The sequence below is a fragment of the Haliotis rufescens genome, unplaced genomic scaffold (assembly GCF_023055435.1).
Source record: "Haliotis rufescens isolate VD_foot unplaced genomic scaffold, xgHalRufe1.0.p SCAF_12, whole genome shotgun sequence".
In the NCBI taxonomy this organism is placed as follows: Eukaryota; Metazoa; Mollusca; class Gastropoda; order Lepetellida; family Haliotidae; genus Haliotis; species Haliotis rufescens.
This window is the reverse complement of record NW_025963802.1, coordinates 43,716,136-43,734,117: the sequence shown is the minus strand read 5'-3', so window position 1 is coordinate 43,734,117 and position 17,982 is coordinate 43,716,136. Positions and strand designations below refer to the sequence as shown.

Below are 17,982 nucleotides of genomic sequence, written 5' to 3'. Positions count from 1 at the left end.
CTAAATGATTACCTATGTGTGTATCAACATTATATGGCTTCATTTTATCGCTGTGGAATAGTGCCTTTTGCTTTTAATGCTTATAATTGTTGGTCCTCCCTGCTTTATCTGCTTGTGAAAAACTTCAATAAAATATGTTGTGCTGTAACAATGCAACATTGTAATGTGTTTGGTTGAGAAACTACTATCGTCGACAATGTAATGAGTTGAGAAACGACGTCAATAAAATATGTTGTGATATTGCACTGAGGCAATTTAATGTTTGTTTGCCAGCTAATATGCCAGCTATACGACGGCGGTCTGTAAATAATCGAGTCTAGACCAGACAATCCAGTGATTGATATCATGAGCATCATACATATCATACAGGTTGAATATTTATGACAAGAATTTGAACTTTGTCAGATTTTTCACGTTACCAAAATGTGTCCTCATTTTCTAATACAGTAAACTACGGTTATAACGAACTCAAAGAGACCACTAATTTTAGTTCGTAATAACCGTAGTTCGTTATAAGCATATAAACAGCATATATACACCAAATGGCCGGGACTAAAAAATAAGTTCGTCATATCCGTCAGTTCGTTATAAGCGTGTTCGTTATAAACGTAGTTTACTGTATGTCACATTAATTTTCCTTTTTCTGTCAATTTCTTGACGGATCCGTGTCGGTCACATCCCTGTCACGAAGGTAACACCGTCCACGGTTGCATCAAGTTGCAATGGATATTTTTTATCCAACTTCTAAAATGAAGATACCAGACATTAGATCATTAAGGACGGGTACATGTGAAGTTCCGGGTAGAGAATAGGTCTTCAGCAACCCATGCTTGCTGTAAGAGGCGACTAACGGGATCGGGTGGTCAGGCTCGCTGACCTGGTTGATGCATGACATCGTATCCCAGTTGCGTGTATCGATGCTCATGATGTCAATCACTGGATTGTCTGGCCCAGACTGGATTATTTACAGACCGCCGTCACATAGCTGGAATATTGCAGAGTGCGGCGTTAAACACCAAACAAAGAGGAGGGGTACCATTTCTTATCATTGTCTGGTAAGAAAGACGCAGTGGAGATTTTAGTTGTGCTTCATTCTTTTCGTAATTTTGTTATTGGACGATTTCATGATATTTCCACATTGATCGGATGTACTTCTTCAATGCATTCGGCTCCACTCGGTTAAATCCGTTACCTACGTACTATTGCGCGTGTCAATGGCGTGCATGATATTACTGTAAAAGTGAGTGAATGAGTATGGTTTTACGCCGCTTTTAGCAATGTTTCAGCAATATCACGGCGGGGGACCCCAGAAATGGGCATCACACATTGTATTTACTGTAAAACGAACAGTGACTGAATTATCCGCATATAGTTCGTATAATATGGAGGTCGGTTTACAGAAAATCACACCTGACCTGAAATGTCGCAAATCCTCCGTCGTCCTTATATGCCTACCACGAATATGGACCACTGCTTCGGAAAGTTGTTTTTTCGTAATAACATTTTAGGAGGTTTTACTTTTCCTAGTAACACTTCATCCCGGGTGTAAGGTTTTACCTTTTCCCAGTAAGACCGGGTGTGGGGTTTTACTTTCCCCCGCTAGCAGTAAGATCTGATGTGTTGGGAAGCAGATGAAGTTTGGACCTGGTATTTCAAACGTCCAGTGTTCTAAGATCGAAGACAAGAATTGAAACCTTTCAATTATAGATGCCGGGTTTGGTTTGTTGTTTAACGCCGCACTCAGCAATATTCCAGCTATATGACGGCGCACTGTAAATAATCGAGTCTGGACCAGAAAATCCAGAGATTGACACCATGAGCATCGATCCACGCAATTGGGATACGATGACATGCATGAACTAAACCAGAGAGCCTGACCATCCGATCCCGTTAGTAGCCTCTTACATCAAGCATAGTCGCCTTTTAGGACAAGCATGGGTTGCTGAAGACCTATTCTACCCCGGATCTTTACATTAATGCCGGGAAAGGAATTCATAACCGCCTGAGGGGGAGGGGGGGGGGGGGGGGGGGTCGGGTTGCCTGGTGGTTAAAGCGTTCGCTCGTCACGCCGAAGACCCGGGTTCGATTCCCGACATGGGTGCAATGTGTGAAGCCCATTTCTGGTGTCCCACGCTGTGGTATTACTGGAATATTGATAAAAGCGGCGTAGAGCCATACTCACTCAAGCAATGACTTTTATCAACCCATCTTTGGATACCATTTAAATCGTGTACAAAACACCAGTAATAAATCGTAATAGTTTTCAGACTAAAAGTAAACCACTTGCAACCAGATCTTGTACACTTTTACCGCTGTACAGTTTTTATGCCAGTCCTTTAAGAATTATGTTAAACAATCAGATCGTGTGGTATTCTGACATTTCGCCTCAAGGCTGAGTAGATTCTACGCCGTGATATTGCTGGAATATTGCGCAAAGCGGCGTAAAACACACTCACTCACTCACAACCGCCTGATCAGTGAGCAGGCGTTGTGACCATTCAACTACAGAACTGGTTGAAATTAGAAGATACCACGTTTAGCGAAAATGTCCTGACCGTATATATTTTACGAGCGTTTCTTTAGACATAACAGTAACCCACTTTTACACATAATATGAAACAGCTATTCATAAATGTTGTTTCGACAGTTCATAAGTCGGATAAAACACTCCTCCGGTTTTGGTTGTCATAGTAAAACCTTCGGGCCCCCTCAGTTTTACTGGCTCAGTAACTGCTTCCCACGGGTTTTACCAGAACCTCCTGTCGTGTTTTATCCCTCACATAAACGAGTTTTTTGTTGTTGTTTTTTCCACTTCTTGTTTTGGATGTAGGTGACATTTTGTGTTGTATCTCACTAAACCGCTGGGCAAAAGATAACATACTCTCATGTTTGATAATGGCTAATAATGAAACAAAAAAGAAATGGCTATTCATTGGTGATGTTTGTTTGTTTGTTGTTTAACGCCGCACTCAGCAATATTCCAGCTATATGACGGCGGTCTGTAAAAAAATCGAATCTGGACCTACGAAATGGTTGATTTCGGCATGAAGGGATGACCACCGCGTTGTTGTCTGTAATTCACAGAACATATCCAATGTATGAAATAATGATGTTTTCGGCAACGTACTGTATCTGAAACAAGTGTATTTGAGCAGTGATCGTTGGTCCCTGTCGCAACGTGTTCCAGAGAAGGTCTAGTGGTTAAAGCTTTGGCTCGGCACCAAGGGTCATCATTATAAATCCAAGAATCGGGGTGAGATGAGGTGAGGTGAAAGGGGGTTTAACGTCGCGTCCAAGATTATTGCACTTATATTGCGACGTGCATGCATGTGTGTGTGTGTGGCTGCTTGTACTAGTCCGGACTGATGCCGATTTATAGTGCTAGCACACTGTGATACCATGCCGCAGTTTAAAATGAATACCCCACTCAGACACAGTATACTGACTCCGAGCCGACCAGTCCTTGTTTTAGCCTCTTAATGCCGAGCGCCAGACAGGGTAACAACAAGTACCATCTATCAACGTATTTTGGTATGACGCGGCCGGGGATCGAACCCTTGACCTTCCGCTCTCCGGCTGGACGCTCTACCACTAGACCACGGTGGCGGTCTTCCAGGAATCGAACTTGAATCAATGGTCCTCATATGGCTAAACCTGTCGGATATCCGAGTCGAATTGGTCCCAAGTGTTCAATACCCCTCGTATGACTCGGTGGACCTTGATCATTGTTCACGTGACGTTTAGAGTTAGACTTTTGCTGACGACATTAATTCACTTCCTGGTTAAGAAAGGGTCGGTGATCGAAATAGAACAAAACAAAAACTGGAAAATCTATAATGTTGGACGTGTTGTCCGTAGGTCGTAAAAACATCAAGAGACATGGTGACTGGAATTGTTTTCGTTAATGACGATTATGATGTCTTCATGATGATGCACTTGACTGACATTTGTCAACATGTGTACCACTGTTCTTACAGGCGATCGTATGGGCCAGTTACCTATGTGTTTAGAATGTAAACACATACAAGAGATTTTTAGATCTAAGCATATTTAGGAATCGTTTAAATCCTAAACGCGTAAGACTTACGGGACAAGGAACGCGAATGGTGTATGTTTAGGGTCTAAACACATTTTTGTGCCGTGTAGGCAAGCCAGAGACCTATCGTGTGTTCGAATCCCAGATTTGGCCTGATTATGTTTCCAGGTTTGTCAGCACCATACGGTGACCCAGTCGTCCAAGGCGCTGCGATTCGCTGTGCAGAGTTGCGTCCCTTGAACACGCCAGAAACCTGTGATTGTGGGTTCGAATCCCGGTTCGCCCCGATTATGTTTCTAGGTTTGTCAGCACCGTACCCGTGCTCGTGGGTTTCACCGAAGTTGTAAACGTCTGAGACCTGCATCACTTCGGACTTTCCTTCCACATGAAGCTGACACGCCGCGATATAACTGGAATACTGTAAAAAGCGGCGTTAAACCCAACTTACTCACTCACTCACTCAGTACCATACCCGTGCTCGTGGGTTTCTCAAAGAAGTAAAGGTCTGAGACCTGCATCACTTCGGGATATCCTCTCACATTAAACTGACACGAGGCAATACTGGAATACTGTTCAAAGCGGCGTTAAACCAGGTCCATTCACTGAACATAGACAGCCTACCCTGGATATTCAAACATCTTATCAGCGTTAAATCAGTTCTACACCGACGTTACTCTGTGGGGTTGTGTTATATAATCGTTACAAGTCGAAATTCTGACCTGTTGTACATAACAGTCACCTTGTCATGTTATCTATTGTACACATCACCATTCTGGGTTATCTGCACCTTGGAAAAAACGGTGCTTTACGTTTAGCTCGAGGTACAGTAAACTACGTTTATAACGAACACGCTTATAACAAACTGACGGATATAACGAAATGTGTTTTGATCCGGTCCATTTGCTGTATATTTGTTGTATATATGCTTATAACGAACTACGGTTATAACGAACTAAAATTAGTGGTCCCTTTGAATTCGTTATAACCGTAGTTGGCTGTATTGGTATTCACAACTTGCGATCAGATTTCTTGGGGATATTGACCCAACATTGAGGACGATCATTCATTTCTCCCTCAGATTCGGTGCATTGAAACCTTCATTGAACAATATCGATATTCAGTATTATCGATGAGTTAGTCATAGGAATCGGTCTTGACTTGGCCTGAGAGTACTAATGTTGTTTGTTAACTTTGAGAAATAAAGATGAATATTAACCAAATTTGATATTGACAAGGTTCCTGCTGTAAATAAGTTCTATAACGAGAAAACTACGTCAGCGGTGAAAACGTCAAAGTTCACATGACAATAGCTATAGATAAATACATAATCTGTCTTAAAATATAGGTCAAGTTAAATAACCAGCCAATAAAATGAAAACCAGGTCAAAGGCTATTTCATATGACAACAAATTACCTGAGCCTGGTGTTGACATTGACAGATATTAACCACATGCATGCTTGTCTTAAAGGCTTTTCTTGGATACCTTTGAATTTCTGATAAAGACGTTTGATGTCATCATGAAAATAAAAGCGACATAATCATAAATATGAAACGTCAAGGCCAGGGAATATTCAGTCTCGATTATCTGCTGAAACAGATTCCATTGGGCGTGAAGGCAAAAAAGCTGTGAAAATGTAATGAATGGTTCAATGACAATCAGCGTGTTTGCATCATGAACATCATTTTTGTCACTGTTGCGTAAAATTAGGAAATGTCCTCCACAATTTGAAAGCTTTACTGAGGTCTTGAATGCTGTGTCCCTGATCAAACAACTTTTGAGAAAGCATCGTGTGAAGTTCTTTGAAATCTTCGGAGAAAGGGGATGCTCGATTGTACTTGGCTTGATTGCCTTTAGCTGCCGAAATATTGCTCAACATAAAGAGAAAGTTGAAGTCATCCCACTTATCATAAAGTCGTCTGGGGATTATTTAAGAATTGACTTTCACTTTGTATGAGTTCATTAGAGTATGAACTTTCATAGAGTGAGGGTCAGTCTGTATGGACGCCGGAGTTTTTATATCACAATTTTGTACCTCGAGGGATGTAGCGCTAGATTTTTATTTGTTTCCACTGACAGACATACAACAACCATCTGTATCGCGGAAAAAATAGTTCCCCAAAGGAAAGGTGACATGAGTGTATGTACGTATGTACTGCGTGTACTGAAGTCCCCGAGTTTCCCCATAAGCTCAGTAGCTTTATCTATGCTGAGTCAACTACCAAAGAAATGTTTGGCCCGAGACACTAAATTAAAACTTCCCCTATCTCTGTTGCAAAACGAATACATTACAACTTCTTATAACAACGTTTTTCTTTACTTACAAGCAGTAGATTCTCTGCACTTGTACACAACTGTCGTTATACAAAATTAACAAATATATTTTATTGGTCTCCACAAAATCAGTAAATGCACTATCGTGTCACTAGATGTTTAGGTTCATCAATCATGATTGTCTGGTTTGGTTACAGGTCGCCGTCGCATGGCAGGAGTACAGCTGTGCGGCGTCAGGTAATAAATACTTACTTTCTTTTGTAAACTATGTGAATGGTGGGTGCTACCGGTAGAGCAGGACATGCTTACACTTTTCGCAAACACTTGGTGTCATCACTGATTTTCTGTGGTCAATCCATATAACTTCCCATCTCTTTTGCACTTTCCGCCCAATGGAATCTGTTTCGGCGGATAATCTAGATTGGTTATTCTCTTTCCTTGACAATTTTATTTACAGAGGACGACGAATCACTGGAATGCCGTCTTGATCTGTGTGTTACAGGAGATGACGAACCACTGGAATACAGTCTAGATATGTGTTTAACAGAAGATGACGAACCACTGGAATACAGTCTTGATTTGTGTGTTACAGAAGATGACGAATCAGTTGAATAAAGTCTTGATCTGTGTGTTACAGAAGATGACGAATCAGTTGAATATAGTCCTGATCTGTGTGTTACAGAAGATGGCGAATCAGTTGAATACAGTCCTGATCTGTGTGTTACAGAAGATGGCGAATCACTGAAGAACAGTCTTGATCTGTGTGTTACAGAAGATGGCGAATCACTGGAATACAGTCTTGATCTGTGTGTTACAGAAGATGGCGAATCACTGGAATACAGTCCTGATCTGTGTGTTACAGAAGATGGCGAATCACTGAAATACAGTCTTGATCTGTGTGTTACAGAAGATGACGAATAACTGGAATACAGTCTTGATCTGTGTGTTACAGGAGATGACGAATAACTGAAATACAGTCTTGATCTGTGTGTTACAGAAGATGACGAATAACTGAAATACAGTCTTGATCTGTGTGTTACAGAAGATGACGAATCACTGAAATACAGTCTTGATCTGTGTGTTACAGAAGATGACGAATAACTGGAATACAGTCTTGATCTGTGTGTTACAGGAGATGACGAATAACTGGAATACAGTCTTGATCTGTGTGTTACAGAAGATGACGAATAACTGAAATACAGTCTTGATCTGTGTGTTACAGAAGATGGCGAATCACTGAAATACAGTCTTGATCTGTGTGTTACAGAAGATGACGAATAACTGGAATACAGTCTTGATCTGTGTGTTACAGGAGATGACGAATAACTGGAATACAGTCTTGATCTGTGTGTTACAGAAGATGACGAATAACTGGAATACAGTCTTGATCTGTGTGTTACAGGAGATGACGAACCACTGAAATACAGTCTTGATCTGTGTGTTACAGAAGATGACGAATCAGTTGAATACAGTCCTGATCTGTGTGTTACAGAAGATGGCGAATCACTGAAATACAGTCTTGATCTGTGTGTTACAGAAGATGACGAATAACTGAAATACAGCCTTGATCTGTGTGTTACAGAAGATGACGAATAACTGAAATACAGTCTTGATCTGTGTGTTACAGGAGATGACGAACTACTTGGATCCAGTCTTGACGATGCTTGATGTTAACGAACCACTGTTGTTCGAATCTGCTGAACTTGATCCATCGTGTTCTAGATCATAAGAACCTGTTGAATAAATTTATGACATGCATTATGTAGGTAGCAGTGAGGGTAACTGACTACTTGACACGTAGGTAACATTTAGACGCTTGACTACAGGACATATACAAATTTAATAATAATAATAATAATAATATGTACACTAGGTGACTGCTCTTAAAATAGGGAAAACTCTGCTAAATAAAAGGCCATTGATTTGGCAGTTGGTGTTGATTTTAGATTTGTTGAAAGTCTGAACAGGAATGTCTTGAGATGGAACTCGAAAACTGTTAGAATTTTTGCTTCTTTCACATGTCGTGGGAGATGGTTCCATGGAGCTGGAGCATTGTAGGCAAATGATCTCTGCTCAGACCTTTGTTTTTGACAATTGACTGCAGGCCGTGTAGGTTTTCTAAGGACACGTGACTACAAGTTACCTGAGGACCGCACTGTAGATGTATTGGAACTCTTCGTGCCAAAATCCGTTTTGCTATTGGTGACCACGGGATCTGTGTTATAATATATCATTATGTGGAGTATGTCAATAGACACATATGATTTTTCTTTTGTTTTCACACACAAAGATGCTAAAACATATCAGATTGTATTTTAATCCTTATTTCTTTATTGAAAAGACATTTTAATCCGCATGTTGGCCACTCATTGCCACCTAAATGTTTCCCTTGTTGGAACCAATTTTGATGAATATCATTATTCTGAATTAAATGACTGACCAATAGGTTTGAATATGTTGAATACAAGACATGATGCAATAAGTGCGCACGCACGCACACATACACACACAAACAGCACAGCACAGCACACGCCACTCCCATAAACGATGTGATTTACCTGATCCAGTTTTTGCAATTGATGTCATTTCAATAAGTGTTGAGGAGTCCCCCGATGGGTTGGTAACCTCCGTTTTTCTCTTTGAGTCTCTCACGTGACCTGCATGTATTGCAATGTAACCAAACGTCTTAAGGTCATGTATAGTACACATAGAGTAGGGTGGGTCGTTGATAGAAATATACGATCACGTAGTCGAATGATACGAGTGCTCTGGACAGATGTGTACCGTTACGTTTCATTGACTATTCACAATGATTTTGATTGTTTGTTTGTTTGCACTCAGCAGTATTCCAGCTATATGACGGCGGTTTGTACATAACTAGCCAGGGATTGACATCATGAGCATCGATCCACACAATTGGGATACGATGACATGCATCAACCAAGTCAGCAAGCCTGACCACCCGATCCCTTTAGTCGCGTCTTGCGACAAGCATGGGCTGCTGAAAACCTCTTCTTACCCGGAGCGTTCACGGGACACGGTGCTTTTGGCTGCTAGATTCGATCATATGGACTCTGGTGTGTATGTAACGCCAAATTGACCATGTTCATCACAGTGGCCTAAGTTGCGTCATCAGTCGTATTGATCCGGTGATCGTGATTCGATTTCCAGATTCGCCCTGGTGATGTTTGTCAGAGGCGTGGTCGTTGCTTACCACAAAAGTGGCAAACGCCTAAAATATGCATCACGCGTTGCTTTCTAACTTCAATGTGACACGTTGTAATATAATTTACTATATAATATTGGGGCGGTCGGGTAGCCTAGTGGTTAAAGCGTTCGCTCGTCACGCCGAAGACCCGGGTTCGATTCCCGACATGGGTCCAATGTGTGAAGCCCATTTCTGGTGTCCCCCGCCGTGATATTGCTGGAATATTGCTAAAAGCGGCGTAAAACCATACTCACTCACTATATAATATTTAAAGCGGCGCTAATCCAAACTCACTCACTCACTCTTACCGATGAGCTTGGCTACACCAAGGAGGATGGCCAGTAGCACTATGGCAACAGAGACTGATGCGTAGATTGGAATCCCTTTCGTTGGAGCTGATGTTCCTATAAGGACAAAAACACCAACTTATTTCACTTCACGTTGGTTTAACTCAAATCCACATAATCTGAGATGAGCTGACTCATTGGTGATATGTTTCAGTGAATGTGTATACCTTCTTGTGTATGTATGGTCTCATTGGTTGCAATTTGTTGTGTCATTGTTGTTATTGATGAAGACGTGCTCGGAGTCCTCTGGAGCCCTGTAGTTACCGATGTTGCTGCTGCTTCCAGCATGATTGATGTTGTTGCTGTTTCTGTTCCTGCTGATGTAGACATGTTTGTAGCTGCTGTTGATGGCATGGCTGATGTTGATGTCGGCATGGTCGTTGTCGCTGATGTTGATGTCGGCAAGGCTGTTGTTGCTGCTGTTGATGTCGGTATGGTTGTCGCTGCGGTTGATGCTGACTTGGTTGTTGTTGTTGATGTTGACACTGTTGTTGCTGCTGCTGGTCTCGGCATAGTTGTTGTCTCTCCTGTTGTTGTTGTCATGGTTGTTTTTGCTGCTGCTGATGTTGACACGGTTGTTGTTGCTGATGTTGATGCCTGCATGGCTGTTGCCGCTGCTGTTGATGTCGGAATGGATGTTTTCGCTGTTGTTGATGACATGGTTGACGCTGCTGTTGATGTCAGCATGGCTGTTGTCGCTGCTACTGATGTCAGCATGGCTGTTGTTGCTGCTGTTGATGTCGGTATGGTTGTCGCTGCGGTTGATGCTGACTTGGTTGTTGTTGTTGATGTTGACACTGTTGTTGCTGCTGCTGGTCTCGGCATAGTTGTTGTCTCTCCTGTTGTTGTTGTCATGGTTGTTTTTGCTGCTGCTGATGTTGACACGGTTGTTGTTGCTGATGTTGATGCCTGCATGCCTGTTGTCGCTGCTGTTGATGTCGGAATGGATGTTGTCGCTGCTGTTGATGTCGACATAGCTGTTGTTGATGTCGGCATGATTGTTGAGGCTGCTGTTGATGTCGGTATGGTTGTCGCTGCTGTTGATGTTGGCATGGTCGTTGTAACTGTTGCGAGTGTCGGCAAGGCTGTTGTTGCTGCTTTTGATGTCGATATGGTTTTCGCTGTTGTTGATGACATGGTTGATGCTGCTGTTGATGTCAGCATGGCTGTTGTCGCTGCTACTGATGTCAGCATGGCTGTTGTTGCTGCTGTTGATGCTGACATGGTTGTCGCTGCTGTTGATGTTGGCATGGCTGTTGTCGCTGCTGTTGATGCTGACTTGGTTGTTGTTGATGTTGACAATGTTGTTGCTGCTGCTGGTCTCGGCATAGTTGTCGCTCCTGTTGTTGTTGCTGCTGCTGATGTTGACACGGTTGTTGTTGCTGGTTGTGATGTCGACGTGGTTCTTGTTGCTAATGTTGATGCCGGCGTGGCTGTTGTCGTTGCTGTTGATGTCGACATAGCTGTTGTTGCTGCTGTCGATGTCGGCATTGTTGTTGAGGCTGCTGTTGATGTCGGTATGGTTGTCGCTGCTGTTGATGTTGGCAAGGTCTTTGTTCCTGATGTTGATGTTGGTATGGCTGTTGTCGCTGCTGTTGACGTCGGCATGGTTGTTGTAAGTGCTGTTGATGTCGGTGTGGTTGTTGTATCTGCTGTTGATGTCGGTATGGTCGTCGCTGCTGTTGATGTTGGCATGGTCGTTGTCGCTGATGTTGATGTCGGCAAGGCTGTTGTTGCTGCTGTTGATGTCGGTACGGTTGTCGCTGCAGTTGATGACATGGTTGACGCTGCTGTTGATGTCAGCATGGCTGTTGTCGCTGCTGTTGATGTCAGCATGGCTGTTGTTGCTGCTGTTGATGTCGGTATGGATGTCGCTGCAGTTGATGCTGACATGGTTGTCGCTGCTGTTGATGCTTGCATGGCTGGTGTCGCTGCAGTTGATGTTGACAATGTTGTTGCTGGTGTTGGTGTCGACATGGTTGTTGTCGATCCTGTTGATGTCGACATGGATTTTGTTGCTGCTGTTGTTTTTGACATGGTTGTTGTTGCTGCTGATGTTGACATGGTTGTTGTCGCTGCTGTTGATGTCGGTATGGATGTTGCTGCAGTTGATGCTGACATGGTTGTCGCTGCTGTTGATGTTGGCATGGCTGTTGACGCTGCTGGTGATGCTGACTTGGTTGTTGTTGTTGTTGACATGGTTGTTGTTGCTGCTGATGTTGACATGGTTGTTGTTGCTGCTGTTAATGTCGACGTGTTTGTTGTTGCTGCAGCTGCTATCGGTATAGCTTTTGTTGTTTCAGCTGGTGTAAAAATAGGAATTGTGTTTTGCAACTGCATATGGTTTACTTGTACCGTGGCATAGGCGCATCCGCCCCAACGCTTATCGACGCCATACGTGACGTAAACAAGTCGTTCCCCGGTCCCGCGTGCCAGTACATCATTGATGTTCACAGTGTCAAGAGGTATAATCATGTATCTAGCTGCGAGGTCATTCGCTCCCCTCGAATTCTCCTGATGTCTTTCGATGATGGCCGCACCGTAATTATTGGGTTTTCCCCGAACAGGCTTCACCACAACCTGTCTGCTAAACTGACCCACTGAAGGTAACAGCATTGTAAAGTAGTGGAGAGTGGTATTGGACCTTAGAGCGCCGGACAACATGACGATCAAGGGTAGCTTGTCGCTCAGAACAACAAAGTTTTTACCGGTGACGTTCAGGTCGAAGTACCCCCCAGCCAAAGCAGGAACTGTCCTGTTGTGCCCACCGTACGCTCTGTAGGTGATATTTGTGCTGTAGTCTCCTCTGTTGCGGACAGCTACTATCCGCACAGAGCTGTCAGTGATGACTGGAAGACGAGGCAGGATGTAAGAAAAGCCAAGATTGTGCGGAGGTGGGACTTGTGTACACCAGATATCGCGCCAGGGCGTGGAATAGCCCGAGAACAAAGCTAGAACGTCTTCCCCTCGAACTTCTGACCCCGTTATATCCCCTGCACAGGTCAGCTGAAATAGTTCCAATGACGTAACGTTGTAAATTCTCCGAAAACCTATACTGACACTTGTTCTCAAGCCTGGAGACCCATGTTCAAAACATGAGGTTGGCCTTCTGTTTCTGAATACCACAGTGATTGTTTGGGATTGGTTTGACAGAATCAGTATATTGTACCACTTCGTGTTCTCCACGGGCGAATATGTGACGACAGTGTACACATTTTCCAGGAGATGAGATGGCAGGACCTGATAGTTGCGTCTTCTTCTGTCCGACATACCGTTGACGATGACGGGGTTGTCTGTGGTGATGGTGGTGACTTGTAGGTTGTAGGAAAAGTTACAGTTCTTATTTACCCATAGATGGTTCTGTCTCAGGTTGAATGAGTAGGATTGCTTGGATGAGATATTAACGTGTGTGCGTCCGTCGGCAGCCAGTATGGAGAAACAGTTCCCGGGAACGGCAAACATATAGGTGTACATCGTATCTGAGGAAACAACAGAAGAAACATGTCAGTGATGCAGAGACTGCCATACTGCCGCGTATAACGTTATTTCATTGCGAGGAAAGTCTGTACTTATTAAGGGGGCACCGGTGGCCCAGATTTCTAAGGCGCTGCGATTCGCTGTGCAGAGTTGCGTCCCTTTGGCACGCCAGAAACCTGTGATTTTGGGTTCGAATCCCGGTTCGCCTCGATAATGTTTCTAGGTTTGTCAGCACCATACCCGTGCTCGTGGTTTTTACCGAAGTGGGCTTTCCTCCCACATTAAGCTGACATGCCGCGATATAACCGGAATACTGTTAAAAGCGGCGTTAAACCCAACTCACTCACTCACTGAACTGATTCAGTGCGTTCACCTAGCCCTGCGTAAGAGCTTATGACTGTGACATGGTGCTGAAACTCCTATGATCAAAGCCTAGGGTGAATCTGATATCGAAAAAGAATGGGATATTTGAAACAAGATGCTTTCGCGTCTTGTACATACATAGAAGACATAGGACATGTATAAGCGTCTTGTAAGACAAATATAGGTCATACACTAGCCCAGTGGGGAAGTCAGGAGACACCAGAGAGGTCATATATCTGCAAGAAGGTCATTTGCCATCAGGCAGGTCATGTGTTGGTGTCATGAGGGAGGTCATCTGTCATCAATCAGTTCATTTGTCATCAATCAGGTCATGTGTCATCAATCAGGTCATGTGTCATCAATCAGGTCATGTGTCATCAATCAGGTCATTCGTCATCAATCAGGTCATTTGTCATCAATCAGGTCATTTGTCATCAATCAGACCATGTGTTATCAGGGAAGTAATTTGTAATCGGGGAGCTATGTGTCTTCAGGACATACACTCACCTGCACGCGTCCACATGTAGATTGCCATTATTGTCACAACCTCAACATGACGCACTAGTTTCATATTCATGCTGCAAAGAAAAAAGACAATTCTAACACATGCATCCAAGTAGGAACACAAATACTGACTCTACCCCCAACTAGGAACACACACACACACACACACACACACACACACACACACACACACACACACACACACACACACACACACACACACACACACACACACACACACACACACGCGCACGCACGCACGCACGCACGCACACACACGCACGCACACACACACACACACGCACACACACGCACACACACAAGTAGGAACACAAACCCTCCCCGACCCTCAACTAGAAACACTCACTCTCTCACACACACACACACACGCACACGCGCGCGCGCGCACACGCACGCACGCACACACACACACACACACACACACACACACACACGCACACACACACACAAACACATCGCTATACAAGTATATAAATCTTAATCCCCATTTCACCTCGCGCTCGGCTAAAATATAAAGGACTTACTGTCAACTGATTCCTTGTACTCCTCTTAGCTAATGTCAAAGCATGTGATCTGCTTGTTGTCTATCCCCGCGTTAAGGGACTTCTGTCATGTGCGCCTTGCACAGACGGACTAGATGATATGTTAAATCAGTTGCAATGCTTATCAGCAATGTCAAGTAATATGACTTCATTGGTAAGCCCAATCCAACAAGTAAATCCGTCACATAAATAGTGAGTGAGTGAGTTTGTTTTTACGCCGCTTTTAGAAATACTCCGGCAATATCACGGCTGAGGACACCAGAAATTGGCTTCACACATCGTACTCATGAGGGGAATCGAACCCGGGTCTTTGGCGTGACGAGCAAACGATTTTAACCACTCGGCTACCCCACCGCCCCCGTCACGTAACCAAATTATAGGTCCAAACAAAAAGGGATTCGTAGTGGATAATGGAGTGGGAGGATGGTGTGGGGATGGGGTGGGAGGATGGTGTGCAGATGGTGTGGGAGGATGGTTTGGGGATGGTGTGGGAGGATGGTGTGCGGATGGTGTGCGGATGGTGTGGGAGGATGGTTTGGGGATGGTGTGGGAGGATGGTGTGGGAGGATGGTGTGCGGATGGTGTGGGAGGATGGTGTGCGGATGGTGTGGGAGGATGGTGTGCGGATGGTGTGGGAGGATGGTTTGGGGATGGTGTGGGAGGATGGTGTGGGAGGATGGTGTGCGGATGGTGTGGGAGGATGGTGTGCGGATGGTGTGGGAGGATGGTTTGGGGATGGAGTGGGAGGATGGTGTGGGAGGACGGTGTGCGGATGGTGTGGGAGGATGGTTTGGGGATGGTGTGGGAGGATGGTGTGGGAGGATGGTGTGCGGATGGAGTGGGAGGATGGTGTGCGGATGGAGGATGCTGTGCGGATGGAGTGGGAGGATGGTGTGCGGATGGAGTGGGAGGATGGTGTGCGGATGGAGTGGGAGGGTGGTGTGCGGATGGAGTGGGAGGATGGTGTGCGGATGGAGTGGGAGGATGGTGTGCGGATGGACATGGAAAGCGGTCTGTGAATATTGCTACAAGCGGCAAAAAACCCTAGTCACAGAATGTCCCGAACCAAAGGGTGAATTTAGCAGGGATTCCCAGCACGACATCCGTTATCAGCACAGTACGACACCTCCTCATAGAAACTTCCCGGTACACCTGACCTTATTGGTGGTTGCGTAAACGTTTTTCATGTAGCAGTGCAATAGATTACATAAGATTACATCTGAACACATGACTCGTGATCTGCGACGATTACTCAAGTTTGGACATTGTGTACACTATTCACGTCTGTTGGTAATATTGCGATGTGTAAGGGGTAGCACAAGACGTGGCGGTTGAGCACGGCGATGAGCTGCATGTAGACGATTTCTAATCGTCTGACCCGTAACTCGTTCTCCAGTGGCCTGAAGGTTACACACAACCAAATGTTTTCCCATAGACTTCTATAGTAACGTTATATTTTTTTTAAAATAACTAAGCATTCAACAGCTATTACCTGTACGTGTGTGCACAGTTTGACCTTAGAGCAGCAATAAAAAAAAAAATGACTAGCTTAGTCAGCTCCTTTTCCGAGTACCGGAAGCTAAACACAACACCCCCAGTTTCGCACCAAATGTCACCTACTTGAAAATAGCTGTGGTCACATTCAGCATAAGTCATCATGTTGAAAATGACAGTACTAAATATAGAAAAACATGGTCAGTTTTACTAACTGGATGGATGTACATTTGAAAGACATAAAAATCTTACAGAATATCCTCCAATCACAGCCTGCAGATATCTCTCGATCTGTACTGGAGGCTCCCTACGAAAACCGCACTCTCCAAACTGGTACTGATTTGGTGTAGTAGAACCTGAAGAAAGTTTGCACAATAGTTTGATTCGCCGGTTGAGCTCGATTTCGTTGGGCCTGGTTCTCAGGATCATTCGATCCTCTACTCTTGCCGTTGACCTGGGACACCCTGATCGTCAGCATTTCCATGTTCCAGTTCCATGGTCTACTAATCGCGGACACAGGACATTGAACGTATTGGCCGCTGCACGCTCCAAGCTGCCTGTTTCCAGTTTCCAGCATGCCATTTGCCCGTAGACGCCATGAGCGTTGCAGACGCAGCATCTACAGTTCATGCCAAAACAATTAATAAAATCAGGTAAATCACAACAATTTATGTGCAGTGTGTTGAGAGGAACAGCAACCCTGCACAGTCCTTCGCTTGGATGAAGTCGGCTGGCCTGAAAAGTGAAACAGAAGGCATTCCGTTTGCTGTTCAGAACAAGCCACTTCCCACTCGAAACCGTAACTGTATGATTGTGTATCAAACCGAAATATTAAATGTAAACACTGTCTGTGAATGCCCACAAACACTGCATCTAAAGCGACATGATGGAGTGGCTCGATCATTTTATATCCGTCTTCGCAATGCTTGTGGTTTTCACACCGAGGTCCATCCATGGTACGACCCGGAATATGGAGAGGACGTCAATGATAAATACGAAATACAAAATTCTTTGAAACAGGCATGTACACAGCATAACACGGATAGTGAACGGGTGGTGAAGTGATGTGGGATGATGTGTATGGTTATTAGGTGATGTGGGAAGATGTGCATGGAAGTTAGGTGATGCGGAAGATATGCATGGATGTTAGGTGGTGTGGGTAGATGTGTTTGGGTTTTTAGGTGATGTGGGAAGATGTGCATGGATGTTAGGTGATGTGGGAAGATGTGCATGGATGTCAGGTGATGTGGGAATATGTGCGTGGATGTTAGGTGATGTTGGAAGATGAGCATTGGTGTAAGGTGATGTGGAAGATGTGCATGGATGTCAGGTGATGTGGGAAGATGTGCGTGGATGTTAGGTGATGTGGGAAGATGTGCATGGATGTTAGGTGATGTGGGAATATGTGCATGGATGTTAGGTGATGTGGGAAGATGTGCATGGATGTCAGGTGATGTGGGAATATGTGCGTGGATGTTAGGTGATGTTGGAAGATGAGCATTGGTGTAAGGTGATGTGGAAGATGTGCATGGATGTCAGGTGATGTGGGAAGATGTGCGTGGATGTTAGGTGATGTGGGAAGATGTGCATGGATGTTAGGTGATGTGGGAATATGTGCATGGATGTTAGGTGATGTGGGAAGATGTGCATGGTTGTCAGGTGATGTGGGAAGATGTGCGTGGATGTTAGGTGATGTGGGAATATGTGCATGGATGTT

At 44.3% G+C, this 17,982-nt stretch overlaps 3 protein-coding genes across 3 annotated transcripts; 1 reads left to right on the top strand and 2 right to left on the bottom strand.

Moving 5' to 3' along the window:
* Positions 1–6,405: 6,405 nt before the first annotated feature.
* Positions 6,406–8,362, bottom strand: LOC125378306 (uncharacterized serine-rich protein C215.13-like). Its single transcript, XM_048393775.1, has 3 exons — positions 8,328–8,362; positions 7,069–7,923; positions 6,406–7,023 (listed from the first exon to the last, which is right to left on the bottom strand). Exons 1-3 carry the CDS (start codon positions 8,360–8,362, stop codon positions 6,735–6,737), a joined length of 1,179 nt encoding a protein of 392 aa, XP_048249732.1. The 3' UTR covers positions 6,406–6,734.
* A 563-nt stretch (positions 8,363–8,925) lies between these two features.
* LOC124117316 (GATA zinc finger domain-containing protein 14-like) lies at positions 8,926–14,239 on the bottom strand. Its single transcript, XM_048393774.1, has 5 exons — positions 14,212–14,239; positions 12,263–13,343; positions 10,032–12,152; positions 9,826–9,921; positions 8,926–8,966 (listed from the first exon to the last, which is right to left on the bottom strand). The coding sequence occupies exons 1-3, from the start codon at positions 14,237–14,239 to the stop codon at positions 10,052–10,054; spliced, it is 3,210 nt and encodes a 1,069-aa protein (XP_048249731.1). The 3' UTR covers positions 8,926–8,966; positions 9,826–9,921; positions 10,032–10,051.
* A 942-nt stretch (positions 14,240–15,181) lies between these two features.
* LOC125378305 lies at positions 15,182–15,790 on the top strand. Its single transcript, XM_048393773.1, has one exon. It carries the CDS (start codon positions 15,182–15,184, stop codon positions 15,788–15,790), a length of 609 nt encoding a protein of 202 aa, XP_048249730.1.
* The last annotated feature ends 2,192 nt before the right edge of the window (positions 15,791–17,982 follow it).